The sequence below is a fragment of the Anolis sagrei genome, chromosome 6 (genome assembly GCF_037176765.1).
Source record: "Anolis sagrei isolate rAnoSag1 chromosome 6, rAnoSag1.mat, whole genome shotgun sequence".
NCBI classification, from domain to species: domain Eukaryota; kingdom Metazoa; phylum Chordata; class Lepidosauria; order Squamata; family Dactyloidae; genus Anolis; species Anolis sagrei.
The window spans coordinates 22,185,147-22,197,901 of NC_090026.1; the positions used below are offsets into that span (position 1 = coordinate 22,185,147).

General features: G+C 42.9%; 1 protein-coding gene across 1 annotated transcript; it reads left to right on the forward strand.

Moving 5' to 3' along the window:
* Positions 1 to 2,076: 2,076 nt before the first annotated feature.
* Positions 2,077 to 11,389, forward strand: LOC132779390 (apoptosis regulator BAX-like). Its single transcript, XM_060783082.2, has 6 exons — positions 2,077 to 2,421; positions 4,727 to 4,781; positions 6,282 to 6,470; positions 6,965 to 7,097; positions 8,170 to 8,262; positions 9,726 to 11,389. Exons 1-6 carry the CDS (start codon positions 2,394 to 2,396, stop codon positions 9,825 to 9,827), a joined length of 600 nt encoding a protein of 199 aa, XP_060639065.2. The 5' UTR covers positions 2,077 to 2,393; the 3' UTR covers positions 9,828 to 11,389.
* Positions 11,390 to 12,755: the final 1,366 nt, after the last annotated feature.

Consider the following 12,755-nt stretch of genomic DNA (forward strand, 5'->3'; position numbering starts at 1 on the left):
GAAGCAGGCGGGATAGAGAGCAGGGCCTCCCCAGAAGATCTTAGGGTCCTGGCGGTCTGATAGGCAGAAATACGTTCGGATAGGTAGCTTGGGCCAGAACCGTTTAGGGCTCACACAGTTGGATTTCTTTCTCACTGTCAACCCTTTACTCCCTAAAGGAATATTGTTCTAGAGCAGGGGTCCTCAAACTTTTTAAACAGAGGGCCAGATCACAGTCCCTCAAACTGTTGGAGGGGCGGATTATAATTTGAAAAAAGCATGAGAAGTCAGCCATAGCAGAGCACCTGATGAGCCAACCTGGACACAGCATATTATTTGAGAACACAGAAATGGTGGACCACTCCAACAACCACCATGTCAGACTACACAGAGAAGCCGTTGAAATCCACAAGCATGTGGATAATTTCAACAGAAAGGAGGAAACCATGAAATGAACAAAATCTGGCTACCAGTATTTAAAAAAACTCTAAAATTACAACAGCAAAACAACAGAGGGGAAACAATCGGACCTCTAATCACCTCTCAACAAAAGATTGCCCCAGGCAATGCTAATCAAGGTGGTCAGTTGAAACATTCACACCTAGCTCCAGCAGACAAGAGTCCTTTGTCCCACTCTGGTCATTCCACAGATATATAAATCCATTTTCCTAGTTCCAACAGACCTCACTACCTCTGAGGATGCTTGCCATAGATGCAGGCGAAACGTCAGGAGAGAATGCCTCTAGAACATGGCCATATAGCCCAAAAAAACCTACAACAACCCATGAATGAATTCCTATGCACAGTGCACCTATCTTGTTTGTAGTGCAAAATACACATTAAAACAATACAATAATTAAAACGAAGAACAATTTTAATAAATATAAACTTATTAGTACTTCAGTGGGAAGTGCGGGCCTGCTTTTGGCTGATAGGATTGTTGTTGTGTGCTTTTAGGTAGTTTCAGACTTAGGTTGACCCTGAGCGAGGGCCAGGTAAATGACCTTGAAGGGCCGTATCCGGCCCTCAGGCCTTAGTTTGAGGACCCCTGTTCTAGAGCGTTCATGTCAATGTTCAATACCACCAGGTTTTCTGGGGCTGAGATGGTGTGACTCACCCAATGTCAATCAATGGGTTTCCATGGCAAAGCAGAAATCAAACCCTGGTCCAGTGCCCACAGCACTACGTCACACTAACTGTCAGAAAGGAATTATAGTCCAAAATTTCAAAATGAAAACATGAAGTTGGCCTAATTAGTTTTTTTATGCTTAGATATCCACCACAATGTCAGACATACTAAGGCAAAGACAAAAGCGGATATTACAAAGTGAAAGCAAGTTGTGAGCGGTGAAATAATAGAACCATTGTGAAACCAAGGAGCAACTCTGTAACTGATGGAATGACTCTGATGTCATTTTTTGGATATGGAAGGCCAAATCACTTACAAATTATCATTTTTTTGCACAAAGGTTATGCTATGATCTCAGGCATTTGTTTGGCTCTGCAGCTTTAGGACCATCTTGCTGCTTGGGACAGAATTAAGACCTTTAGAGGCCTTGTGCCCTTACAAGAGTTTGTGCCCGCCCACACACACACACACACACACACACATATACGTGTATGGCCATGTTCCAGAAGCATCCTCTCCTGACATTTCACCCACATTTATGGCAGGCATCCTCAGAGGTTGTGAGGCCAGCTAACATCATCAAAATCATAACAGTAAATAAAGATCAACATTCAAAAACGGGGGAACCCCAGACAAGAAACAATCAGGGACAGCTAATCACCTCTCAACAAAGGATTCCCCCAGGCAGTCACACCTGAAAACTGTCAGGCCATCAAATGCTAATCAAGGTGGCCAATTTAAACATTCGCACCTAGCTTCAACAGACAATAGTTCTTTCTTTCACCCTAGACATTCCACAGATATAGAAACCCAATTATCCTAGTTTCCAACAGACCTCACAACCTCTGAGGATGCCTGCCATAGATGTGGGCGAAATGTCAGGAGAGAACGCTTCTAGAACATAGTCATATAGTCCAAAAAACTTACAACTACCTAGTGATTCCGGCCAGGAAGGTCTTCGATAATATAATGTTGCAATTGATCAGTTTGATTAGCATTGAACGCCCTTGCAGCTTTAAAGCCTGTCTGCTTCCTGCCTAGGGAACTCCTTCGTTGGTGTCAAACCGTCTTAGATGTAGTGCGGATGGTCTCCAAAGCTCCCACCCTGTTGTTTAGGCTGCTGTTTCCCTTGCTCAGCTGTTGCTTTTGTTAAAATGCTGGGGCGGGGAATGAATTTGCCCCGGAATGAGATGGAAAAGCGAAACCAAAAAGAAAGTCTGCCTTTCCCTCCCGCCTTCGCCTGATTCGAATCCACAACAGAAGCGGTTTCATCTCCAGGAAAGGAATGGCATCCGAACAAGCTGGTGGTCCAGGTAAGGGGAAGGGTCGAGCCATTGGCCTGAGTCCCTTTGGGGAGATGGGACGGAATATAAAGAAAGTTTTATGATTTATTATTGGAGGGTCGCCAGGAGGCTGCGTTGGAGGGTGATGTGCCAGTCCTGGAGGGCAGGAACCAGGGCAAAGTGCTGGCACCCCCCTGCATGTTGTTTTCCTTTCCCTCTCCCAGATCAAAACAGAGTCCAAGCTGAAAGGTTGCCCTCTTTTGCTCATGGACTTAAAGCAACAGCACTCAGAAAAGTTCCTTGTGGTGGGACTGCATCCCCAATTGCCATATAAAATGCAGATTATCTGCTTCGAAATTGCTTGTATGGCAGTGTAGACTCATATAATCCAGTTTAAAGCAGATAACATGCATTAGCCGCTTTGATAATCTGGATTTTATGGCAGTGTAGATCCAGGGCCCTTTCACACAGCCCTATAACCCAGAATATCAAGACCGAAAATTTCACAATATCTGCTTTGAACTGGGTTATCTCAGTCCACACTGCCATATATAATAAATAATAAAACTTTATTTCCTGACTGTGAGAGCCGTTCAGCAGTGAAACTCTCTGCCCCGGGGTGTGGTGGAGGCTCCATCTTTGGAGGTTTTTAAACCAAGGCTAGATGGCCATCTGTCAGGGGTGCTTTGAATGCAATATTCCTGACTGTGAGAGCCATTCAGCAGTGGAACTCTCTGCCCCGGAGTGTGGTGGAGGCTCCATCTTTGGAGGTTTTTAAATCGAGGCTAGATGGCCATCTGTCAGGGGTGCTTTGAATGCAATATTCCTGCTTCTTGGCAGAGGGTTGGACTGGATGGCCCATGAGGTGTTTTCCAACTCTATGATTCTATATAACCCAGTTCAAAGCAGATATTATGGGATTTTCTGTCTTGATATTCTGGGATATAGCGCTGTATGGAAAGGCCCCCAGACCACATCTCCAAAAAGCTCTCTTCTTTTAGATTCTGATGAATGCTGGCTCTACACTGCCATTTAACACAGTTTGAATGGCATTATATGTTTAGTATAGAACTATCTTATGTACTTTGAACTGCATTGTTTTTAGAAAATGGCATTTATAACCAGGTAGCTGTGAGTTTTCCAGCCTATATGGCCATGTTCCAGAAGCATTCTCTCCTGATGTTTCGCCCACATCTGCAGCAGGTATCCTCAGAGGTTGTGAGGTCTGTTGGAAACTTGGCAAGTGGGGTTTAATATATCTGTGGAATGTCCAGGGTGGGAGAAAGAACTCTCTCGTCTGTTTGAGGCAAGTGTGGATGTTGCAATTAGCAAGCTTGATTAGCCCGGAAAACTCACAACAACCCAGTTGATTAGCTTTGAATGGTCTTGCAGCTTCAAGACCTCACTTGAAGGAAGAAACCATGAAAATGAACAAGATCTGGATAGAAGTATTTTAAAACTCTAAAATCAGGACATAAAATAAAGAACAACTCTCAGAAAATAAGGGAATTCCACACAAGAAACAATCAGGGTCAGCTAACACCGCCCAACATAGGATTTCCCCAGGTTAGGAAGCAGCCGTGCCTTGAAGCTGCAAGGCCATTCAATATTAATCAAAGTGGCCAACTGCAACATTCACACTTGCCTCAAAAAGACAAGAGTTATTTCTCCCATCCTGGACATCCACAGATGTATAAATCCCACTTGCCTAGTTTCCAACAGACCTTACAATCTCTGAGGATGCCTGCCATAGATGTGGGTGAAATATCAGGAGAGAGTGCTTCTGGAACATGGCCGTACAGCCCAGAAAACTCACAGCAACCCAGTGATTCCAGCCATGAAATACTTTAACAACACTCTGTGAAACTGTTTCTACTTTCAAGGAAACGAGTTTATAACACTGCTGCAATAATTTCTCCAAATTCTAGAAAACATATTGGAGAGAAATCCTTTAGATTCTTATATCTTTTGCTCAGTATACAATTTTAGCACTGGGATACCTCCATAGCTCTAAGAAATCGTCTTATATGTATCTTCATGAAGCATTTATTTACTTTGCCAGTGCTCTAGTGTCCCCCCAAACTATAAATCCCACAGTGGACTATGTAGGCAATGGCATTTAAAGTGATGAGTTTGTGAGTCTTTGCAGTGCCATCTTGCCATGCCAAGACATGGGATTTAAGAAAGACGAGAGGCATAGCAGGATTCTTTCCACATTCTTGTCATAGATGGAGGAAGAACATGTGGATCTCAAGAAATGGGAAGGAGGAAACAGTTCCTTTGGCATCTTATATGATAAGAGAATTTATTTTATCGTTATCTCTTTCTTGTTAAGGAATGTCAGACAACGTCTTTCATATCCTTCGAATTGGAAAAGCTCTGCTCATCGGGTAGGTTGAATTTACTCTCTGGATGAATATTGATTTGAATGCAGGTCTTGCAGAGTCATAGTCCAACATTCACACTGTAATGGCACCACACTGGCTTTACCATTGCCATCATCATAGCTTCAAAAATCCTATGCAAATGATCAGTTTGGGCTTCTCCAAAAAGGAGTCTCTTTTGATTCAGCCAAGCCTCAGACAACTACTCTCATTATGTCAAGCAATAACCTCTGAACATTGAATCATAGAGTTCGAAGAGACCTCATGGGCCATCCAGTCCAATCCCCTGCCAAGAAGCAAGAATATTACATTCAAAGCACCCCTGACAGATGGCCATCCAGCCTCTGTCCTGACTGTGAGAGCCGTTCAGCAGTGGAACTCTCTGCCCTGGAGTGTGGTGGAGGCTCCTTCTTTGAAAGCTTTTAAACAGAGGCTGGATGGCCATATGTCGGATGTGCTTTGAATGAATTTTCCTGCTTCTTGGCAGAATGGGGTTGGACTGGATGGCCCATGAGGCCTCTTCCAACTCTGTGATTCTACCCATATATCTTCTTTCACCTAATCTCCTTTATGGCAATCTTCAGGTTTACCTTTGTCTTCTTTTCCAGATACCCAAGTGGCAGCCTCCATTTGTTTTCAAATTCTTCATTATGTCCTCCTCTGCTAATATTTTTCAATTAAATCTATGCATAATCAAATCCATAAAAAACAAAACATCTGTTGCACTAGAGCCCTGAAACACCTTTTCACACTCTGTCCAGGTAATCCAGTAAGTAAAAGTTTATTAAGAGAAGAGTATATAAAAATAAGCAAAAAAGGAGAATCAAAGTTCAAACAGTTATTTCCAAGGTAGCCAAGATTCCAAAATCCTTTCAAATATAGTCTCAAGAGTCAATCCCCAGATATATCCATAAACATGATAGCATGAATCCAAGACAGACAACCTATGCAACATGAAACTAGAACCAGGAACAAACTTAGAAACTTAATTACACGAATACACAAACATAGGACCAGTAATCGAGAGCAGTTCATCTGAATACAACATTGCTCTCACAAAGAATTGTACCAGTAGAAAACCACTTAAAAGGTCTCAAACACTCCCATGACATCATTCCTCATACACCTGCTTTTCCTCTCCTTATCTCTAAGCCACTGGTAAAAGCGAGTCTGTCTCTGTTGTACGCTCTGCCTCCAAAGTTCCAAGCACCTTGATCTGGACAAACATTCATCTCCCAAATTTCTCTCAGCCTGCACTTCTGGTGGATTCTCATGGGAACTGATATCACATTCTCCAGTCTTATGGGAACTGCCAGGAAATTCTAAAACAACTCTCTCCAGGCTACTTCTATCCTCCTCTGGGCCCTCTGAATCTATCCCAACATCCTCTTCTCATCTTCTGAGCAATCAGAATCTGATCAGGCTACAACAACATGAATGATTGACTCCATCAAAATCTGTCTGCTGGTAGCTCAACCCAGCTCCCCTTCTCCTTTTCCTTTCCAGGTTCATTAGAAAACTTTGGCAGGAATATAGCGCTTCCAATCCCCAGGTGGCTCCCTTGGAGGAAACAACCAGGGAGGACTTGTCATTCGAAGGAGGAGAAGGCAATCCTGATGCTGCCACAATCACTTCTCTGCAAGATTGCATGTTCCGTATATGGCAGGAACTCAGCAGTAATTCTGATTTCACCAGGTATGAAGATCCAAAACAAATGACTTGAAATAGGGATAAAGAAAACCATGGTTGTCTCAGGAGCCACTGATCAGTCTGTGGTGGACCATCAGATGCCTGCTAATCGCAGTCTTTTCCAAGTTTGCATCTCCCCTGATGTATTGGTCAACATTTCCCAGATTTTTCTTTTCTGTTAAAAGTGACTTGAGAAACTGCAAGTTGATTCTGGTGTAAGAGGATTGGCTGTCTTCAAGGACATTGCCCAGGGGACACCCTGATGTTTTACCATCCTGTGGGATGTTTCTCTCATGCCCCACATGAGAAGCTGGAGCTGACAGATGGGAGCTCACCTCACTCCCTGGATTCGAACCGCCAACCTTTCAGTCAGCAGTCTTGCCAGCACAAGGGTTTAACCCATTGCGTCACCAGGGTCTCATTTGCCAGATAAGGTTGCAGGCACCCAAGGCCCCAGACCCCTCCTCACTCTGCTTGTTGGTGTGTCTCTCTCCTTGCAGCATGGTGGAAAGTGCCACTGGTAAAAACCCTCTGGAAGTCCTGGCTGATGTGTCTGAACACCTGTTTGCTGACGGGATCAACTGGGGTCGGATTGTTGTCTTTTTCTACTTTGCCTACAGAGTTATTGCCCAGGTAAAAGACTGGGAAGCAAAAGAAAGACCCAGAAAGCATTGAGATGGGTGAGAAAGGAAAAAGAATCAAAAGGATCACAGACAGTTTTAATGACAGATTTTATACTTCCACTCTATGTTTAACTTTTGTTTTGTGTATTTTAGCATGTAAAAAAAGATAACTCTGGGGGGTGATGCTCATCCCCATTTCTAAGCCTAAGAGCCAGCGTTGTCCATAGACACCTCCAAGATCATGTGGCCAGCATGACTGCATGGAGCGCTGTTACCTTCCCACAGAAGCGGTACTTATTGATCTACTCACATTTGCATGTTTTCAGACTACTTGGTTGGCAGCAGGAGTTTACCGCGCTCCCCAGCTTCAAACCGCCAACCTTTCGGTCAGCAAGTTTAGCAGCTCAGCAGTTTAACCCACTGTGACACCAGGGGCCCTTTTAATATGTGTTTTGTGGAAATGTGTTTGAATAAGTGTATTGTATGTTTTTAAATAATAGTTTTAGCAGTGCTGTAGCCTGCCTCAAGTCGTGAGGAGAGGCAGGTAAGAAAAATTATTATTATTATTATTATTATTATTATTATTATTATTATTATTTCTCATTCCAGGAGCTTTCTAGCTAAGAATGTACAGGCTTTCTGGGTCAGGGCTGGTCGTACATTTAGGCAGCAGAGTAAAGTAACTGACTGAGGCAGTGAATGCTGGATAACAGCGTCTACAACAATCGTCTGGCTCATTGTCTAAGGAAAGATACACAGCAGGCATCCCTTCAGCTGTTTAGGCACCCACCTCCCAGAAGCCTAACCAGCTTATTCAATGGTCAGGAATTCTGTGAGTTGGGAGGCACAAACAGCTGGAAGACCACAGTTTGAGGATGAAGACTGCCATAACCGTGGAGCCCATACCCATGCTCTAATTTATTCATGCCCAAAGGAAATGGCCTCTCTAGAAATGTTCTAGGTCCTCCAAGTGATTATATGGACTTTATGCTGTTTTCTAGTTATACTAAACAACATTCAACTTTTTCTCCCCTCTCTTTCAAAAAAATCAATGTTATAATCTTTTTTTTCTCTGACCCTAGTACACGCCAAGCTGGTTCCGTGATGTGGTGGGTTGGGCCATGACCTTCCTACAGAACCGCCTGGCTAACTGGATCCAACAGCAGGGAGGCTGGGTGAGTGTTATATGGGGAGAATTTGCCCAACGAAATTGTGTTGTATGATATTCAAGGCCTGGGAAGAATATTGAGGATAATGGATACAGCAGTACATGTGAAAAAGACCTTGGAGTTGTCATTGAGAACAAGTTGAACATGAGCCAACAATGTCATACGATGGCAAAAAAAAGCCAATGGGATTTTGGCCTGCATAAATAGGAGTCTAGTGTCTAGATCCAGGGAAGTCATGCTACCCCTCTATTCTGCTCTGGTCAAACCACAACTGGAATCACACTGGGTCCTGTTCTGGGCACCACAATTGAAGGGAGATGTTGACAAGCTGGAAAGTGTTCAGAGAAGGGTGACTAAAATGACAAAGGGTCTGGAGAATAAACCCAATGAGGAGCGGCTTAAAAAGCTGGGCATGTTTAGCTTTCAGAAGAGAAGGCTGAGAGGAGACATGATAGCCCTGGATAAATATGTGAGAGGAAGTCACAGGGATGAGGGAGCAAGCTTGTTTTCTGCTGCCCTGACTAGGACGTGGAACAATGGCTTCAAACTACAAGAAAGGAGATTCCATCTGAACATTAGGAGGAACTTCCTGACTGAGAGCTGTTCAGCAGTGGAACTCTCTATCCCGGAGTTTGGTGGAGGCTCCTTCTTTGGAGGCTTTTAATCAGAGGCTGGATGGCCATCTGTCAGGAGTGCTTTGAATGTGATTTTCCTGCTTCTTGGCAAGGGTTTGGATTGGATGGCCCACGAGGTCTCTTCCAACTCAATGATTCGATGACCTGTTAGGATTGTTAGTGTTGCCAGAACAAACAGACATGCTGCCATTACGGGATTACTGACCATCGGGGTATAGATCATGAACTGCTAGGATCGCAACCTAATTGGGTTAGCAGAGTTTAAGATAACTAGTTTTGTTATTGACAGCAGAAAGTGTCACCTCAACATCTTTAAACTTACTCGCCCAACAACGCACAGTACTCATATCAACACAATCAGCATAAACAGCTTGCATTCTCTGATGAATCTTCTTTGGGGTGACACCTTCTGCTGTCAAGAATTCAATGACTGCATGTTGCTTAAGTCGCATTGACCGACCATCTGCGCAGGGTTCCATACTTTGCATTTTAACAACAGAACCATCCAATGCTAAGGTTTCCTACCAAAATGGAACTGTAGAGGAGAGTCTATTGAACAAGCCAGTACCTGCCACATACCAGTACTGCCATCTGTTGAGGAGTTACGAAGGTGGAGGCATTACTTTTCATTCAACCCTCATAGTTTCAGCAGTGCAATCTGTAAGTTTGGTTGACAGGAGCTCATATAGAGAGCTTTACTCAGTATATAATCCATTCTAGAGGTTAGTGAAGCATGAGTATAAAATCAACAGGCTAAACAGCTTTGTCACCACCATAGTTGAGTTTCTGAAGCTTATCATTTATTTACTACTCCTCTCTTTATTCTCCTTCCAGGAGGGCCTCTTGTCCTACTTCGGCACCCCAACTTGGCAAACCATTGCTGTATTTGTGGCTGGCATCTTGGCTGTCTCACTGACCTTCTGGAAAATATCTTAATGTTCGACTGTCTTCGGTTGGGGTACATTTAAGTTATCTGGGAACAAATGGGGGCAGGTTCCCCTGGTTTTCCAATTCAAGAATTAATATATACTAAGGTTTTTCTTTCAGTTGTGGGCTGGGAAGACTTTTCAAGTAAACAAGCAAAGAAACTCTGATGCTCTTTATCTAGGTGCCTTTCTATGGGGAGAAAGCTTGCTCCCTTCTTTTTCCCCCTTCTTGGATTTCCCTTCTTGGCATCATATAGCTTCAGGGGCTAGAAGACAGAAGGCCATAGAGCTTGTCGTGGCTTTGGAAAGATTGAGAAAACAAGACAAAGGATGTGAGAAGGTTGTTCTCATTTGCTGGAACAATCAGTTCGCACTGCTAGACTTGTATGAGGTTTTCTGGCAGAAGACTCCAAGATCTCACTTAAACAACACCACCAATTCCCCACCTTTCTCAATACGCCTGCATAAAGCAAGTGTTGCCTGTCTTCCTTTATCTCTTTCACTTTCTTGATATGGCAAATCTTAGAAGTTGAATTTGAACAGAATTTGGCCACAGTAGTCCACGCTCTAGTTACATCCTGAATAGACTACTGCAATGCGCTCTACATGGGGTTGCCTTTGAAGACTGTTCGGAGGCTTCAAATGGTCCAACAGGCAGCAACCAGATTGCTCACCAGAGTGGCGTACAGGGAGCATTCAAACCCTTTGTTATGTCAGCTCCACTGGCTGACAGTCTGCTACCAGCACAGTTCAAAGTGCTGGCTTTAGCCTATAAAGTCCTAAATGGTTTCGGCCCAGCTCACCTGTCCAAACAGATCTCTCCCTATGAACCATCTCAGAGCTTAAGATCATCTGGGGAGGCCCTGCTCTTGGTCTCACCTCCTTTGCAGGTATGACTGATGCGGATGGACCTTCTCAGTGGTGGCCCCTCGGCTGTGGAATTATTTATTTTATTATTTATTTATTAACTGCACTTGTAGACCGCCGTTCTCATCCCTAGGGCGACTCACAGCGGTGTACAACATATAAAAGCACTTTACAATAAGATAATTACACAACCAACAACAACATCCCTATTAATACTACAATTACACTAAAACATTCGCGACGTCTCATCGTAGAATCACAATCCAATCTCGTTTTCCATATTCCGTTCCAATCATCATTGCCAATTGTCATAGCACTTAATCAAACGCCTTCTCAAAGAACCACGTCTTTAGAATTCCCTCCCTAAAGATATTAGATCAGCCCTATCCTTCCTGACCTTCCACAAGAAAGTAAAAATGTTGCTTTTTGATCAAACCTTTGAAGATCTCGTGCAATAGATAAATATGGAATTATGTGCAATGATTAGAATGGCCCAGACTAGGACTTTGGATAACGTGGTTAACAGTAAAGGCATTGTTTTATATGTTTTAATGTATTTTGTAATACATGCATATTTTAACTGTACATTGTTTGAAGGTATTGAATAGTTGCCTATGTGTAAGCCACCTTGAGTCCCCTCCGGTGTGGAGAAAGGCGGGGCAGAAATGTTGTAAATAAATACATAAATAAATCTCCTGAAATCCAGATCCAGAATTCCTCTCTTTTTAGTTTGGAAAGACCTAGCGATATTTTATCTGAGGAGAACTTGCCCAACAAAATTGTGTTATATAATACCCAAGGCCTTTATTTGTTTGTTTATTTATTTACTGTATTTTTACCCTGCTCTAGCTCACCCTGAAGGGGACTCAGAGCGGTTTCCAGATTGGTAATGACTGAATGCCATACACACATAACATATAAAAACAATATACACATAGTAAAGATAAAAGTTTTCCCTTGACATTAGGTCCAGTCGTGTCCTAATCTGGGGGTTGGTGCTCATCTCCATTTCTAAGCCAAAGAGACGGCATTGTCCATAGACACCTCCAAGGTCATGTGACCGGCTTGACTGCATAGAGCGCCATTACCATCCCGCCAGAATAGGCTTTTCCTTAATCCCTCCTTATTATCCAACATTTTCATTGATCCAACATTCTGCCAGCCTGTTTATGTTGGATAAGCGAGAACTCTACTGTAATTGTAACATGACTGGAATGGCTCCTGAATTATGACTTCGGATCTTGTGTGGTTTTAATAATTGATCTTAATGTATTTAATGTATTGATATGCTATGATTTTTAAATTTTAATTATTTAAAACATTATATTCATAATGTTTGTGAGCTGCTGAACTTGCTTAACAAAAGGTTGGTGGTCCAAATACGGGGAACGGTGTGAGCTCCCGCTGTTAGTACCACTTCTGCCAACCTAGCAGTTCAAAAACATGCAAATGTGAGTAGATCAATAGGTACCACTTCTGTGGGAAGTTAATGGCACTCCAAGCAGTCATGCTGGCCACATGACCTTGGAGGTGTCTATGGACAATGCTGGCTCTTCAGCTTAGAAATTGAGATGAGCACCACCCTCCCAGAGTTGGACACAACTAGACTTAATGTCAATGATAAATCTTAGATGTTTGTTGGATTGACTTTAAATCTATTTTTATTTAGTCAATTTCCAACACATCCAACAGGTGGCAGGCGCACCATATACATACACCATATACATACAGATCTTTAGGACAGACTTCAAATTGCCAGCTGTACATTTGAAAACAATGCTATTTCCCTGACTATGCCTTTAAAAAAATCTGTGCAGAATATATATATATATAATTATTTTTTTCTTACTTTTAAGCTCCCTAATACTGCCAGCATGGTATTGTGGTTTGAGCACTAGACTATTATTATTATTATTATTATTATTATTATTATTATTTCCTATATTTATACCCCGCCCTTCTCCCACCTAAAGGGGACTGTGAATCTGGAGACCAGGGTTCAAATCCCCACTCAGCCATGAAACTGATTAGGTGACCGTGGGCAAGTCACACACTCTCAGCCTCAGAGGAA